Source organism: Nicotiana tabacum, chromosome 22 (assembly GCF_000715075.1).
Source record: "Nicotiana tabacum cultivar K326 chromosome 22, ASM71507v2, whole genome shotgun sequence".
NCBI lineage: Eukaryota > Viridiplantae > Streptophyta > Magnoliopsida > Solanales > Solanaceae > Nicotiana > Nicotiana tabacum.
The window spans coordinates 191,611,442-191,629,349 of NC_134101.1; the positions used below are offsets into that span (position 1 = coordinate 191,611,442).

Here is a 17,908-nt window from a genome sequence, read left to right on the forward strand (position 1 = left end):
GTACAAAAATAAAGTGCAATTTTTTGTATTTTTCAAGTTTATGAGAGATACATAAACTAAAATTTATATATATATTTTTTTTGTAATTTTCTTTTTGCAACAAAATAAAGTAAAAATAGTTAAAATAGCTATACTAGACCCAATTTCACATATTCACGCTAAAAATGTGAAAATTCTCGGGGAGGGTCAAAAATCCGGTGTCTACAACAGCAACAACAGTCTTAACTCCAGTGTCTGGTAGTCCCACCTACCAAATTTTCCCAAAACTACACTGACCTGATTCCTTTATAGCCAAGGATATGTAGGCAACCTCAGAAGCAAAGTTCGGTCACCACTTTTTTCAAAATGCTTCCACAAGAGTGAATGTGAGCAAAGAATTATCCATGACATTTATTTGTCTTTGCACGAAAACTCTTCATGTTCTCGAGCAAAGAGGGCAGAAGTAGAGAAAGCATGCTAAAACTCAGAGAAGCAAAGTAAGGAAAATTATAGAAACAAAGTAAAGAAAATCTTTAAAAAGGCTTGTAAATGCCTAATTTTTGCCTTATATATATATAATATGTATGTGTGTGTGTGTGTGTGTTTGTTCTTATTTGTGTATGTATAGGTTTTAAGAGTTGAGTAATGGTTTGATAAATGGGGTAGGGTTTGGGCTAGTGTAATTTAATTAAAATTGTGCCAAAATTGGCCCAAAATTTGAGCCCAAAGAGCCCAAACCCGGTCCAAAAGGGGGCTGCCAAGAAGAGCTTAAAACGACGTAGTTTTGTCTTGAAACTACGTCGTTTTGGTTAAGTGACAAGATTCAATCTCATCCACCCATCTTGATTTAATCCAACGGTCCTAGTTTGATCTTCATCCTAGGTATTTAAAGCCTAAAATCCCCAAAAATTTGCCCCATTTTCCCATTATTTCCTCTCTCTTCTTTCCCTCTCATCACTCTCTATTCTCTCTCCCCCAAGCCGCTGTCGCCGCCCCACCGCCACCGGCCGGAAATCGCCGCCGCCGGTAGACCACCTCCAAACACCTCCAAATTCACACCATGTAATCTCCACAACTTCCTCTTTCCATATCTCCAAACCAAATCCTTCAAAAATCCTTCAAATTCCTTGAATCTTAGATCTAGGAAACTTTTCCGTCACTTTTTTGCCCAAATTATTGAAGCTCCAACCACTACTACCCCACAATACCTACATCATGGATATAGCTCCTCAAGACCTAGCTATTGATGCCAATTTCACCCTGAAAATCCGGCGACCAAAATCCGGCCAAATTCCGGCGACCTCCCCGAACACCCTCTTTTGGCATACCACCATTTTTTCGGCCACTAAATTGTAAAATGGTAAAATTCTATTCTTTTTCATGGCTGATTTTTTATTTTTCAGATTTTATTTTTTATTATTAATTATTTTAGCATTAGTTTTTGAAGTTTTGGAATGTTAAATTTTCTGTTTTTCACTTGTTGAAGTAGTAAAATAGCTTTGTGTTGATTAAAGTGAGGTAGTGAGGAAATGTTTGAGAGTATATGGTAAAATCGTAATCCTGCCCCGTTATTAATTTTTTGATTTTTTTTAGTTAAAGTTAGTTTCTATCTTGTTTCTTCATTTAATCCATTTTTTATTATGTTTGTCTAGTTGGTTTTATTAAATCGCTCCAGCGATAACGTGCGTTTCGTTTGGGTTTAATAATTAATTTTTGTTTGCTTACGATTGGTTCATAACACATGTGTGAAGTTTAATTACATGTTTTAATACTTGGTTTAGTTTGAATCAACAGGGTGATATTGATGTTGTTAAAATCTGAAGTTTATGTTATTTTATCACAAAATAGGGTACTAGTAGCCTACTTTTACTAGTTAAGGTGGCTGAAATGATATTTTTTCTCTTTATTTCTGTCATAGTAGATTTCCTTTGACCTTTGGACAGATTTTGAACAGTGTTTAGCATACAATGTCAGTTTTTGTCGGACAGACATTTGGTGAACCAAAATCTGTCCAAATTTGCCTATTTAAGGGCTGCCCTTTCCTCACTTTGGGGGGACTCCATCACACTTCTAGGGGGCATTTTTTATAATTGCTTTGTCACAAAAATAAAAAAAAATTCAGCAGTTGAACACATGAAAAGTAAGCTGAAATGGTGAGCTTTGAGAGTGAATCTTAGAGTGCAAACTTTTAAAAAAGTATAAGTCCTCTTTAGAGTTCGTTTTTGGGTTCCCTCTCTAAGTTTTCGGGTTGTTTTAACCCGGATTTGCTGCTGGTTTTGCTGCTGTTTTGCTGCTGTTTTTATGTTGCTTTATTTGCTGAACTACTGTTTATTCTTTTGCTACCAGGTAATCCTTTAAGACTCGTAATGTACGTATTTTCAGCAATGGGAACAACTTGAACATGCTGCACCATTTAAATGTGTTTGATGTGATGAATAGTTTGACAACAAAAGAGCTTGTATGTTATTGTTATGTATCAAGCATGTGATAATGTGAATATAGTCCTTCATAATACTTGAATATTGAGTTGTAAGTTTTTGAATGTGATATGTAAGTCGTTTATGGATTTTTTAAGCATGTTTTCAAGCTATTATATCCGAGTAACAATGCTAAGTATGTCATGAATGACTTTAGGTGTATAACACATAGCATGAGTTCGTTTTAGTTGCTGAAATTTCACTGCCAACATATGCTTCTAGGAATGCTGTGATAATATCTTTGTGAATCTGGCCATTTTGCCGGATTTGCAAAAATGGCTATTTTTGTAAAGTTGGCGTTTATACAATTGTGACTATGTAGTTAATGGTCATGAACTCAAACTAAGTAAAGAGCTAAGATTGTATCAACGTTGGGCCTTATTGAATCAAAGATAAAAGTTGGCCCATTTACCTTTAAACAACAAAATTACCCCTTTTCTTCTATATAGCTTTGGGCCAATTGAAATTCATTTCTTGGCCCATTTTAATAATAAATTCCAGCAGCCCAAAAGCTCCATACAAGCTGGCCCATTTTTTTTAACAAGAAGTTGGCTCATTTCTTTTAAAATAGATAAAGTTGGTCCAACATTTATTTGCATAATTTTTCCCAACTATAAAGCTCGAAAAAATAATAATAATATCAGATTTTTCTACTATTTTAATTAACTAGTTTCCCTTTAATTAATTTAAACGTTAGGCAAATAGTAGGTGCGCTTTAACTTCACGGACTCACTTGTGTAGCGTGACGCTTAACTTTTAATAAGTTAATTCATCAATTTCATGTCATATTCAATAGTTTTAATTAATTTATAAATCTTTTGTCATAATCACGGATTCGCTTGCGTAGCGTGGTAGTGACATTTAATAAATTTTCTGAAAAAAAGAGGGTTAATGTTTCCTCCAACACAATTGCAGCAATTTTTCAAAAGTAAATAACGTGCTAACAATCGTCTGTCATGACTGCGGATTCGCTTGCGTAGCGCCGTTATGACTAAATAATAAATTTCGTCGATCACGCATTCGCTTGCGTAGTGTGGTTATGACATCTTATTATTCAAAAATATTCTTTAATTTTTTCTAATAATCAAGAGATAAAAGAGGATAGGTAAAACATGAAAATAATATAAATCACAGTTTGTCCAAAATTAATTCAAGCCAAATTTAAGTCAATAAAGTGACCGTGCTAGAACCACGGGACTCGAGGAATGCCTTATACCTTCTCCCCGGTCAACAAAATTCCTTACCCGAACTTTGTTTTCACGGACCGATTAAAATAGAGTCAAACCTTCCTTTGACTAGGGATCCAAATAAATGGTGACTTGGAACACCGAAAAAATCAATTCTAAGTGGCGACTCTGAACAATAAAATAATTCCTATTCAAATTTTGTCACTTTAATTGGAAAAACTCTTTGGCCCATACATATATTATTATTATTTTGAGGGGTAGAAAAGGGGTGTGACATTGGTAGCTTGACCAAACAGACTCTAAGTGTATTTTCTCAAAAGTGTTTTTAAAAAAAAAATACTTTTGAGGAGAAACTATTTTTCTCAGTTTCTCAAAAACAACTTCTGTTTTTACTCAAAAGCACTTTTTTTCTTCTAAAAGCTTGGCCAACTACTCTAACTTTTAAAAAAAATACTTTAGACAAAAAAGGCATTTTTGACGAAAAACAACTTGGATAAACATTCTATAAGTGTATTAGGAGGGAGTAATTACACTCCCTAACGAGGGGATTAAAGAATTAGGTGTCATTGCATGAGTAATTACAAGGCAACCTTTCAATTATCTTTATTTTCTTTCTAATATATTTTTCATCTAGAAAAAATTTAAGGCAAGGGCTCTGCGCCAAGCTTCTTCCAACGTTGTCTGCAACTTCGCTCCAGCTATGGTCTTTTTTCTCCCTTTCTTATTGCATACCCTTGGCTCCTTGCTAGCTGATTCATTAATCGGATACATATTTGTTATAATGATTTCTTATGAGGAAGGCTTGTTAAAAATAATAATTCATATTTTACTAGTTTTATATTCTAATCTTTAGAATAAATATTAACTATGAAAAAAATACGTTTTATTAGTAATTAAAATTTATATATCAATGGAAAATATTTACAAGGAAATAAAAATTCCTTGGCCAGACTCTAACTTTAACAGAGCATCCTATCCTCTAGCCTGGACCTTATACAGCTTATCAAAACACTAACAACTAAGGGTAGAAATTCTAACTCTCAGATATGTTATCTTTTTGTTTCCTCGACAGTGTACCTCTTATCTATCCTATTTTTTTTTTTTTCATTTTTTTATTTCACATGTGTTGGTAAAGAATTTTACTTTGCTATTGGAATTTTCATTGTTATCTTTTAAGTTATAATATTATTTATATGGAAATTATTGTTTATAACATTATTTAGTATTTTATAATTGTTTAATATATTTTCTTACAAGAAATATGTATTTTAATACATAATAATATTTAATATTTATTATATACATAAAAATCTTTTCAGAAAAGAAGACTTATTTACAGGTTAATCTGATTTTTTATTTAATTATGTAATTGCACATTTACAATCAAATTCAAATATGGTACTAGTGACAAAAAACAGACAGCCTAGTAATTATACAAACAAATAATTATACGGAATTTTCTAAACATACCCTTAATAATTTTGAAATTGGATTGCGCCACTAATTAACTCATGGAAAAAACCAACAACCTCCCGTCCCCCTCCCCCACGAGGGACAAAAACGAAGAACAAGAATAAACAAAAATATGTTTCTGTAACCTGTTTTTCTGTGTGGATTACCAATAAGTTCTGGATAATCCGAAATTTTAGGCAGTTGGGTACAAATATAAAAGTGTGATTTTTTCTCAAAATAATTTCATTTAGCCTGTTGTTCTCAATCACTCTGCCAGAATTTGTGGATTATCATTGCCAAATCATTTGTGTCACGCAGCTGTATGCTCGAGAGAGCTACATGCTCATCTCATTTTATTTTAAGCTTTACAATAACTTAGAAGCAAAGATTTATCGCTGCACACCAAAAGATAACAGAAAAGGATGAAAAAGACGCAAATGAAAAAAGTGGTTGTGCTTGCATTCAGTATAGCCTCAGAGTTACTTATACTGACATATCAAATAAATATCTTCCCTAACCATCTATCAATGTAATTTCTGACCTCTACCTAGCTTCATGAAAAACAGGGGAAAATGACGTAAATTATGATGTTTGGCGGGGCGGATCCACCTCCCAACCTACAGGTTCACGTGAACCCAGTAGATTTTGTCCAAATAATATAAATGTATTTGAAAAATTTACTAAATATCTATAAATGTTTGAATGTGAACCTAGTTACTATTAAAAATTTACTCGAGATCGTTACAGAAACTTATAAGCATTAAATCTTGGATCCGCCTCTAATATTTGGTACAAAGGAAAATATGTTGAGTCATTTTTAACAATCAAACACCAAAAAATTCTTCCATTAAAAGGGAAAAAATTACAATCTTCGCTCATGTTTTTCATAGTCCATTTGAAATAGTGTCCAAATTTTAGAGAATGTTAGATAGTGAGACAAAGTTTTTTCTGGGAACGTTTTTTTTTTTTTTTTAAAAAGTTTTCCTTCATACCAAGCACACCCATATACAAAGAATCCTCAAAAAAGAAAAAAAAATGGCCATATAGAAGAAAGCTTTTCTTTCAATGACATATTATACATAAAAATTTAGGAGAAGAAAGGAGATAATTGATCTACAGTGTACATAGAAGAAGAAATACCAAGGCCTTTAGTTTGATGCAACTTAATTCATCCAATAGGTCTAGTTGCCAGAGGAACAACTTCAGCCAGAGGAGTGGATTGTGGTGTTGGCAATGGAGAAGTTCTGCAAACAGGACAAGTTGGATTTAACCTCAGCCATGGATCTACGCATTTTAAGTGGAACAAATGGTCACAATCTGGTAATAGCTTTAACATGTCACTGTTCTTGTAATCCGCCAAACAAATTGAGCAACAAGTCGCTGTTGAATCCTTGTGATTGACCTTAGCTTCTGAATACAACAACTTTGGATAACTCAATAGGGTTTCTTCATCAAGCCCCAGTTCCACCACAACTTCTTGAACGTCCTCGTTGCTATTTTCATTCCTTTGCCTCGTCTTTTGTGGCGGCACAGTGGTTTGATGTCTTGTACAAAAGTAAGATGTCAAGGTGATAGTTGTAATTAATAACAATATCCCTACTGAAACTCCAATGCCATACGCGAATCCACCGATGTTTTGCGAACCTAGGAACCCATCGGTTGGATCAGGGCTTATTGCTGTGCTATTCATGATCTTGTTATGTTTGTGATTTTTGTTTGGTTAGCCATGAGGTTAAAACAAAAGGAAATGGTCTAAAGATTCTGAAGTCAACGGTTTACATATGACAATTTGATAAAAGGGGGAAGTTTGATTGGAGAAGTTTTAAACAAGGGAGGATGCATTTGGACGTCAACGTAATGAAGTTTAAAAATTATACTATGAATGGAAGATATAAAGCAAGAAAAAAGAAAGTGTATTTGAAGAGGTTTCTTGTGAATATATATAGTGCTTTATCCTTGTGAGGTAGGTTGGAGATGTCAACGGTTGCCTCGCTGGCTTTCTATCCTTTTCATGTACGTTTGATTCATGTGAGTAACGTCTTTCTTGGTAGCAAATTATTCAACTTTCTCCACTGGTAGTTACATGTTTTATGAATAAATTATATCGTTGTTTTCTAAGTCGTTATGGTTTATTATATATACTTAAATTTCTGTCTCCCTTTGAAACTTCTCTATCTTCTTAATGATCCGTGATTGCACGTTCCATGAACCAAAAGTTTAGCAGGTTGCATATGATGGCTAGCTTAGTCTATTTGTTTATAAACTCTAAATGACATTAATTACAACTTTCGTTCTCTTAACCCCTACGTGCAATAGGCATAAACGACAAAACGAAAGAATATTTCTAAGCGCGATAAGCAAATTAATGATACAAATTGGGAATTCATTGTCCTGTCAACGAATGGTATAGCTATTAAAGCAAGCAGCATTACACTTTGGCACATCTTACGCTCATAAGACAAATTAAGAAGTAGGGTGTGTACGAATGATTATTTTGTGATAGTGTTTATTGATGATATATTAAGAAGTCTTGCAATCATGTAAAAGGAATTGGACCGAGGGAGAATTGTGCCTCGGGATCGTGTGGAGGAGATTCAATATTGCGTAGGTTCATCAGCGTGTACATTGCGGTCGCATGAAGGTGGTAGCGACTACGCAGGAGACAGGCCAGTGGCCTTGATGATTTCGTGAACCCAAACACGATCGCATATAAGGAATGATTTCCATGGTATTTAAGGTCCAAAGTTTGGGATTTTACTTATTTTTATCATTTATGAGACCTAGACTTTCGGATGAGGTAATTTTTGAAGAGTTTTTAGTCCAACTTTAGAGGTTAGTAATTCTAATTTGGATTTAACTTAAGATATTGAATAACCATGAATTTTCACTCCTAAATCTAAGGAATTTGAAGAAAGAGAGGGAGTTTTGCCATAAAGAGTAGTTATTTTCTTTTCGGATTTTAAACGCCGATTTGAGGTTGAATTTGAAAATAAAGTATATATTTAGACTTCAGAGGTCATGAGTTACCAGATATTGTGTTCAATTTTGGATTCCGGACATGTGGGTCCGCGTTGATTTTTGTTTAATTTTTCTAAATTCTTTAAAGATTAAAAAAAAAATTGGATTGGAATTGAGTCCTAAAGTATTGATTGAATTCTTTAAGTATTGTTTGGATAGATTTGGGATATTTGGAGGAGAATTTCAAAGGAAAAATATTATTTGAGGGTTGAAGTTGTTCTTGAAGAAGATAAGTCTCATGTCTAAACTTCTTAAGAGGAAAATCTTTCCAAAAGTTAGACTTATATATTACATGATACATGATTTGAATGTGGCATATATACAAGGTGACACGCATATATACGTAAACTAAGACTATACCATGTTTGATGGTAGTTTTAGGATTCTTTATACCGTGTTCGGTTAGTGCTCTTTTTGACTTATATTTTATTTGATTGTAATACTACGTGAGCCTATTTATTCATGCTAGATATCATGCTTAGGCTTATGACATCGTATTTGGGCATGATGAGCTTTTCATGAGATGTTAGTATATTTGATTTAGTCGTAGTCATACTTTATATCATAAACATACACACATCCATATCTTTATTTACTATGTCCTTGTGTATCTTATTTATTATCTCTTGAGCATATGCATATATTTTTGGAGATGAAGATCTTGATACATATTGTACACGGTCAAAATCAAGAAGTTCGATTTCGAAGCCTCAAATTGGGTTATGAGTCCGAGTCCGGGCGACTCGAGGTAGAGGATAGACCCTGTTGGAGGACACACACCTCGATAAAGCAGATCGAAGGCTTGACGCGACCTACATCGAGGGCAGTACATTTTCGAGGGCAATCAAGAAAGAGCGGGAATTTCCCAAGGACATGTGGACAAAGGCATAAATTAAAGGATAAGATTTATACGAAATGGTACAGGTTCATACCATGTCGTTATACATCTGTACCAATACAATTCTTTACCTCAATTAGGAATGTACTATATTGGGATTTTCTCTTCCTATATAAAGGGAACCCCAATCATTTGTATCACACATTATTATTCATTACAATAGAATATTCAACTCTGCTTCTCTTGTTTAACGTGCTCAAAAAGGGTTCTTCAGCTTTATTGCTTTTTACTTTATTGTTCATACCTCCATTGTTCTTAGTTGACCTCGAGGCCCCCAAGAAAGTCGAACTCGAGTTCCTCATTGTTCTTGCAACACTGGTTTGGTTCATCAATTCTTCTTATTTAAACTTATTACTGCTTGTATATCTACTAGTATTAAAATAAATCACATACCTTTAAAACCACAAATTACATTCAATTATTACCCCATTTTTTGAGGATAACAGTTTGGCGCCCACCGTGGGGCTAAAGATAATAGTGATTGTTTTAGTGCTAGTTTTCTGATAACACACGTTATTCTTTATATTTTTTCTTGTCAAAGATTCTTTGATTTCAGGCTTAATTATGTCTAGAACACAGAATGCGCCTATTCACGAGGATGAACGTCTTGGAGAAAATAGCGGTATAGGGGTCGGTGTACCACCCATAAACCCCGAGGGAGTGCCAAATGTGGAGCTAGTTGATATTAGATCGCACATTGCTCTAAACACAGACGCACGCACAGACCCTGCAAGGAACGCACACGGGGAAGCTCGAGCAGGAGGCTAGGAAACACGAGGGATGAAAGAAGGAGGAGTCAGCCTCCAAGTGATTTTTGAAATGCTGCAAGCCCAACAAGTCGCGATCGCTCAACTTTAGAGTCAGAATAGAACCCCCAACACAGCCGAACCAGTAAACACTCGGCGTACAGAACCAACAAGGCCCGATAAAAACAGCTCGGGGACTGACCCCACTATCATGAAAATGCTTGAGGAGCTCGCCAAAAGGATAGAGACTGGAGAAAAGAAAATTAAAGAAAATGACAAAAAGGTGGAAACGTACAACTTAAGGGTCGACCAGATACCGGGGGCACCTTCGGTTTTAAAAGGACTAGACTCGAAGAAGTTCGTGCAAAAACCATTCCCCCAGAGTGCGACTCCAAAGCCTATCCTGAAGAAGTTTCGGATGCCAGATATCCCGAAATACAATGGAACCACTAATCCCAACGAGCACATTACTAACATACACTTGTGGCATAAAAGGGAATGATTTGGAAGACGATGAGATTGAATCAGTTTTGCTGAAAAAGTTTGATAAAACTTTGTCTAAAGTTGCCATGATTTGGTACCATAACCTGCCCTCGAACTCTATCAATTCGTTTGCTATGTGGGCAGACTTGTTTGTGAAGGCACATACTGGTGCCATAAAAATTGCAACAAGGAAATCCGACGTATTCAAGATAAAGCAAAGGGAGAACGGGATGCTGAGGGAGTTTGTATCCCGTTTCCAATCAAAATGAATGGAGTTACCGACAGTCTCCGATGACTGGGTCGTGCAAGCTTTCACTCAAGGACTGAATGAACGAAGCTCAATAGCTTCGAAGTAGCTGAACCAAAACTTAGTCAAGTATCCCATTGTGGCTTGGGCGGATGTGCATAATAGGTACCAATCAATGATTAGGGTCAAGGATGACCAGTTGGGAGCCCCCCTCGGGCTCAGTTTATCCGAGCAGGTTGCTAGCAAGGGAGTCAGGAAATGCAAACAAGGGGCCAAGATTGAATAAGGAAAGATATCAGCCATACATCGAGGATTGAAAGAATATGTCAAAGTGTAATATACCTCGGAGTGATCGAGGAACGGATCGAGGTCAAAGTTCCCGGGGATCGTGAGCAAAACCAGTTTGATAGGCACTTGGGACCGCGAGAGGTGCCTAGATTATTGGAGTACAACTTCAGCATCGATGCCTCAGAGATAGTCTCAGCCATTGACAAAATTAGAGATACTAGATGGCCTAAGCCCATATAGACCGATCCTTATCAGAGGAACCTCGACTTGATGTGCAAATATCATGGTACTCATGGGCATAGGACCGAAGATTACAGGCAGTTAAGGGAAGAAGTGGCTAGGTTATTCAATGAGGGCCACCTTCGAGAATTCCTAAGTGATCGGGCTAAGAATCACTTAAGGGAGAGAGATGCAGGCAGGGTGAATGAACCTGAAGAACCTCAACATATCATTCACATGATCATCGGTGGAGTTGACGTACCACAGGGGCCTATATTCAAGCGTACCAAAGTATCCATCACAAGGGAGAAACGGACTTGGGATTATATGCCGGAGGACACCCTCACATTCATCGAGGAAGACATCGAGGCCTTATCTCAGCCTCACAACTATGCACTGGTAATTTCTATCCTTTTAAATAAAGTTCAAGTTAAATGTGTTCTCATGGATCTAGGTAGTTCGTCAAATGTAATTCGGTCAAGGGTCATGGAGCAGCTCGGGCTGCTCGATCAAATCATATCGGCACCTCGAATCTTGAATGGCTTTAACATGGCATGTGAAACAACAAAGGGAGAAATCATCCTCATAGTCAACGTGGCCGGAACCATACAAGACACCAAATTTCATGTCATCGAATGTGACATGAGGTATAATGCTTTGCTTGGAAGGCCGTGGATCTATATCATGAGGGCGGTGCCATCAACCCTCCATCAAATGATGAAGTTCCCAACAAAGGATGGCGTGAAAATAGTATATGGAGAACAACATGCAGCTAAGGAGATGTTTGCAGTGTACGACTTGGCACCGCCCGCATCGGAAAAGTCGAAGGACGAGCTGATGGCCAAATAGCAATCACAACCCATGCCCTCGGTTGAGCCCGAGGGACGGGTGTCCGACGAATAGGTTGCTGAGGATGAAGAAGAAGATTTTCTCACCCCTCGAGCCTTCATTGCTCCTAAAGAGTCAGATGCGATGAAGTCCACGATCGAGGAACTCGAACAGGTCATATTGATCGAGCATCTTCCAAAATGAAAGGTATACCTGGGGATGGGGTTAACCCCAGAACTCAGGAAACAATTTATTCAATTTCTTATCGATATCATTGATTGCTTTGCCTGGTCCCATTTAGACATAATAGGGATCCCACTAGAGATAACTACCCATCAGAAGTTGGAGTAGGTCCGTTGTGTCATTTGTGACGTGTGTGCAAAATTTCAGATCATTTAGACGAGGTTTGATAGACTTTCTGATCGAAAGCGGAATTTGGAAGTTTTTGGAATTCTTAGGATTGAATCCAATGATGATTTGGTGTTTTGATATTGTTTTGAGCATTCCGAGGGTTGGAACAAGTTTGAATGATATTATAGGATATGTTGGCATGTTTGGTTAAGGTCCCAAGAGCCTCGGGTGAGTTTCAGGTGGTTAAACGGATCAAATTCATGTTGGAGAAGTTGCAGATTTCTGCTGTTGGTGTTGCAGACATTTGGCCTTCGCGTTCGCGAAGGGATGTGGTGTGAGGCAGGAAGTTTGGCCTTCGTGTTCACGATGTGGGTTCCCGAGTTCGCGAAGGGTTAGGTGCAGTGTTCATCACGAACGCAATGAGTTTTCCGCATTTACGTAGAGTAGATGGGAGCAGCTGGGTCCAGGTTCATTTGTGCTTCACGTTCGCGAGCTAGAGGTCGCGTTCGCAATGGGTTGAGGAGCGGAAGCTTCACGTTCGCGTTCAGGATGTCACGTTCGCGAAGAAGTATTTAAGTGGTCAACGGATTTTGTGCTTCGCAAACGCGAGGCGTTGACCGCGGTCGCGAAGAAGGAAAGGGTCACCTGGGCAGAATATTTAAATAGCCATTGTCCGCGATTTTGGGTCTAACTTTCACCATTTTTGAGCTTTTTGAGAAGTATTGAAGAGGGAATCAAAGGGAAACACCTGGAGGTAATATTTATGGACTTAATACTCGATCCTATTGTGATTTCTACCTAATTAAACATGAAATTTGTGGAATCTAAAGCCTAAAATTGGAGAGTTAGGGCTTGAAACTTGAGACCTTAATTTGAGGATTTGAGGGGCCGTTTGTGGTCGGATTTTGATGTATTTGATATGTATGAACTCGTGAGAGTGTAAGGATTCTAGTTTTGTGATTTTTATTAGAATCCGAGATGTGGTCCCGGGGGTCGGGTTTGGCCAATTTCGGGATTTTTAATGAAAATTGGATATTTTCGAGTGGGCTTTGTTCCCTTAGCATATTTTGATGGTATAAATCTATTTTTGGTTAGATTTGGAGAATCCGGAGGCCGAGTCGAGAGGCAAAAGCATCGTGGTCTAGAGTTTGGATCGGATTGAGGTAAGTAATGATTGTAAATGTTATCCTGAGGGTATGAAACCCCGGATTTCACATCGTTGTGCTACTTTGAGGTGACGCACACACTAGATGACGAGCGTGGGGTCGTGCACGGTTGGGGATTTGACTTAGTCCGTCCCGTATGACTGTTAAATCGTGTATTTGATTGAAAACTGTTTGATATCATTGTGTTTGAGAAAGTATTATTTTGTTTTGGGCAGAATGCCATATTTGGGTCTCGTGCCAACTGTTTTGGACCCTTAGGGGGATTTTTTACTACTATTCCTCACTGTTTTGACTTCATATTTGTACTCAGTCATGTTGTACTCTACTATTTTCATAACTCAGCCATATTTACTACGTTTAGATATTTTAAATGATATTTTGGGCTGAGCATCATGTTTTATTATTGCCCGAGCGACTTGAGAGATTTCTGACTGAGTGAGGCCGAGGGCTTGTTGTGAGGATATTATGGGATCGGGTTGCACGCCGCAGCAGTGTTGTACTGATTCATGATTATGAGGTCGATGGCGTGATTTGTTACTCCACGAGGTGGCTTGTTATGGGCCGAGGGCCAGTTGATTATGCCACGAGATGGCTTGATATAGCGCTTGGGCTGTAGGAGCCCCTCCGGAGTCTGCACACCCCCAGTGAGCGCGGGTACCCAGTGTGAAATGTGATATTGCCCGAGGGGTTGTTGTTTCATGTTATTGCCCGAGGGGCTTATACGAGTGATTGTGAGGTAGCCCGAGGGGCTGGTTCTGTTGGTATTTTGCCCGAGGGGCGGTTATGGTACTTGTTTTGCCCGAGGGGCTGATTTATGTTTCTATCATTTTCACTGTTTTCATCACTCGTTTGAACTACTGAAAGATGTTTTAAAAAGGTTTTTACTGGACTGAGATGTTTTTACGAGTTTTGCTATTCTACTGTATTGTTCTAGATTTATACTGTTTTGTTGTAGCATTATGCTGTGTTTTACGTGTTTTCTTACTACTCAGCTGCCTTCACTTTTATTACTTACTGAGTTGACGTACTCACATTACTCCCTGCACCCCGTGTGCAGATCCAGGAGTCTCGGGTCACGGTAGCAAGTGCTGATTTGTCATCTAGCAGGCTTTCGGAGTTGACTAGGTAGCTGCTTGGCGTCCGCAGACTAGTGCTTCTCCTTCCTATCTTTATTCCGTTTTGTATTAGCTTGATTCAGACTATGTTGTCTTTTTTTTTCATATTTCTAGACGTGCTGTAGTTGCTCATGACTGGTGACACCCCGATGTCGGGCTGTGTTTGTTTTTACACTGTTCTATTCTACTCTACATTTTGGAATTTTTAGCTTATTAATGAATTTAAATGACTTATTATAATTAATTTGGTTGGTTTGGTGTTTGCGTCGGCTGGCCTTGTTTCACGATAGGCGTCATTACGACCGGGTCCGGTTTAGAGTCGTGACTCTAGCTATTCTATTTGTTTATAAACTCTAGATTACATTAGTTACAACTTTCGTTCTTTTAACCCTTACGTGCAATAGGCATAAACGACAAAACGAAGAATATTTCTAAGCGCGATAAGAAAATTAATGATACAAATTGGGAATTCATTGTCCTGTTAACGCATGGTATAGCTATTAAAGCAAACGGCATTACACTTTGGCACATCTTACGCTCATAAGACAAATTAAGAAGTAGGGTATGTACAAATGATTATTTTGTGGTAGTATTTATTGATGATATATTAAGAAGTCTTGCAATCATGTAAAAGGAATTGGACCGGGGGAGAATTGTGCCTCAGGATCGTGTGGAGGAAATTCGATATCGCGTAGGTTCATCAGCGTATACATTGCGCTCGCAAGAAGGTGGTAGTGACTACGTAGGAGCCAGGCCACTTGGCCTTGATGATTGCGTGAACCCAAACACGATCGCATATAAGGAATGATCTCCAAGGGTATTTAAGGTCCAAATTTTGGGATTTTACTCATTTTTATCATTTATGAGATCTAGACTATCGGAGTAGGCAAATTTTGAAGAATTTTAATCCAACTTTAAAGGTTAGTAATTCTAATTTGGATCTAACTTAAGATATTGAATAACCATGAATTTTCACTCCTAAATCTAAGGAATTTTAAGAAAGAGAGGGAGTTTTGCCATAAAGAGTAGTTATTTTCTTTTCGGATTTTAAACGCCGATTTGAGGTTGAATTTGAAAATAAAGTATATATTTAGACTTCAGAATTCATGAGCTACCGTATATTGTGTTCAATTTTGGATTCCGGAAATGTGGGTCCGCGTTGATTTTTGTTTAATTTCTTAAAATTCTTTAAAGATTAAAAAAAATGGATTGGAATTGAGTTCTAAAGTATTGGTTTAATTCTTTAAGTATTGTTTGGATAGATTTGGGATATTTTGAGGAGAATTTCAAAGGAAAATTATTATTTGTGGGTTGGAGTTGTTCTTGAAGAAGATAAGTCTCTTGTCTAAACTTCTTAAGAGGGAAATCTTTCCAAAAATTAGACTTATATATTACATGCTACATGATTTGAGTGTGGCATATATACAAGGTGACAAGCATATACACATAAACTAAGACTATACCATGTTTTAGAGTAGTTTTAGGATTCTTTATACCGTGTTTGGTTAGTGCTCTTCTTGACTTATATTTTATTTGATTGTAATACTACATGAGCCTATTTATTCATGTTAGATATCATGCTTAGGTTTATGACATCGTATTTGGGCATGATGAGCTTTTCATGAGATGTTAGTATATTTGATTTTGTCGTAGTCATACTTTATATCATAAACAAAAACATATTCATATCTTTATTTACTATGTCCTTGTGTATCTTATTTATTATCTCTTGAGCATATGCATATATTTTTCGAGATGAAGATCTTGATACATATTGATATGATTAGGATATTACGAGTGTATTGATATCGTTATGGCACGATGGTTTATGCCGTGCAGTTACTATGATATTGATATGTTATGGCGCAATGAGTTTCCATGCTATTCTTGGAAAATGGATTCGTCACTACGGAGTTAGGTGAGCATCCATATCACAATGGGCCCTATGAGTGCATGTGATACACGTATCATGTTAGACCACATGGGATGTGCTGGATCATATTGCCGCACATGAGATATGTCGACTATTGGTTATAATTGAGGCATGCATAAATATTGAGATGAGCATATATTATGTTTTGATGATTAACAAACCAAGATCAACTGACTATGTTTATAGATAGGTTTCTATGCTACTAGACTAATGCGCATTTATATTACATGGATAATGCCATAATCAAGTTCGTAGCAGATGAAGTACAAAATGATGATCAAATGCGGAAAGTCAGAATTCATGTGTAAGTTAGATTCCTCAATAAAACCTATTCTCGCGCTACAAGGAAGACATAATGGGAAGAGTTTGTGTTTGGAAAGGATCTGATATTTATGAAAATCTTGCATTAATGGAAAATATTTGAGTAGTTGTAATAATTAAGGAAACCAAATCAAAGTTGGAGAGGTTTTCCTTAATCGAAATATACTAGGTTTTGGAGCATTAATTGGAGAAGATTTTCGATCAACCTTACAACGATATAAAGAGACCTTCTACTGTCATTCAAGAATTAATGCTATTCGAACTATTCACAAAATTTTTATTGGAAATAGCAATCTCGGCAAGAAGGTGCTCTTGGAGATTCAAGCTGCATGACTAAAGAACCTGCTCCGGAAGACAAAGCTATAGCAGTACTTAGTTGTTTAGGTTGAGTTAATTGTCCAAAATTTTAACCTATTTGCTTTTGAGGGATTGGTTTTTGATAGGTTTTGGAGTTAATTGGGACACTTATTCTCAAGGTTGGAGGCTTACGTCTAAAAAATTGATCAAAGTTTGACTTTTGTGTAGACGACTTTGGAATGAAGTTTTTACGGTTCCAATAGCTTCGTATGGTGATTTTGAATTGTAACGACCCAACCAGTCATTTTGAGCATTTGTGTTCCGTTCGGTGGTTCCAGCGCATGAGTAGCTTTGAATGATGTATTATGACTTGTATGAATCGTCGGTTTTGGTTTTCGAGTGATTCGACTTGATTTGGAAGAATGATTCTCATTTTAGAAACTTTAAGTTAGAAGATTTGACCAAATTTGACTTTTGTATAATTGACCTCGGAATGAGGTTTTAATGGTTTTTTAGGTCCGAATGGTGATTTTGGACTGGGGCGTATGCTCGGATTTGCATTTGGATATTTTTAGAAGGTTTTGGCGCTAATCGCCAAAAAATAATAATTTGAAAGTTTAAAAGTTCATAGATTTGGTTGGGAGTTAACTTTGATGATATCAAGTTTGAATTATTGTTTCGGGATTTGGAATAGGTCCGTTATGTCATTTGGAACTTGTGTGCAAAATTTGAGATCATTCTGAGTTGATTTGATACGGTTTTAACATGAGTTATGGAAGTTGCAAGTTCAAAAATTGTGATGACCGTCATTTATATATTTACCCTTTATTTCTATATTCCAAGACCTCAAATAGCTCTATTTAGCATTTCGGGATTTGGACATGCGCAGTGCGTGTCCTTTTT

At 37.0% G+C, this 17,908-nt stretch overlaps 1 protein-coding gene and 1 long non-coding RNA gene across 2 annotated transcripts; one reads left to right on the top strand and one right to left on the bottom strand.

Annotated features, from left to right (window-relative positions):
• Window positions 1-917: 917 nt before the first annotated feature.
• LOC142176670 (uncharacterized) lies at window positions 918-2,665 on the top strand. The gene is made up of 2 exons (XR_012705386.1): window positions 918-1,339; window positions 2,326-2,665. It is a non-coding gene; the product is annotated as an uncharacterized LOC142176670 (long non-coding RNA).
• Window positions 2,666-4,256: 1,591 nt separating this feature from the next.
• LOC107828307 (RING-H2 finger protein ATL70) lies at window positions 4,257-7,012 on the bottom strand. The gene is made up of 2 exons (XM_016655584.2): window positions 6,236-7,012; window positions 4,257-4,392 (listed from the first exon to the last, which is right to left on the bottom strand). The coding sequence occupies exon 1, from the start codon at window positions 6,783-6,785 to the stop codon at window positions 6,264-6,266; it is 522 nt and encodes a 173-aa protein (XP_016511070.1). The 5' UTR covers window positions 6,786-7,012; the 3' UTR covers window positions 4,257-4,392; window positions 6,236-6,263.
• Between the last annotated feature and the right edge of the window lie 10,896 nt (window positions 7,013-17,908).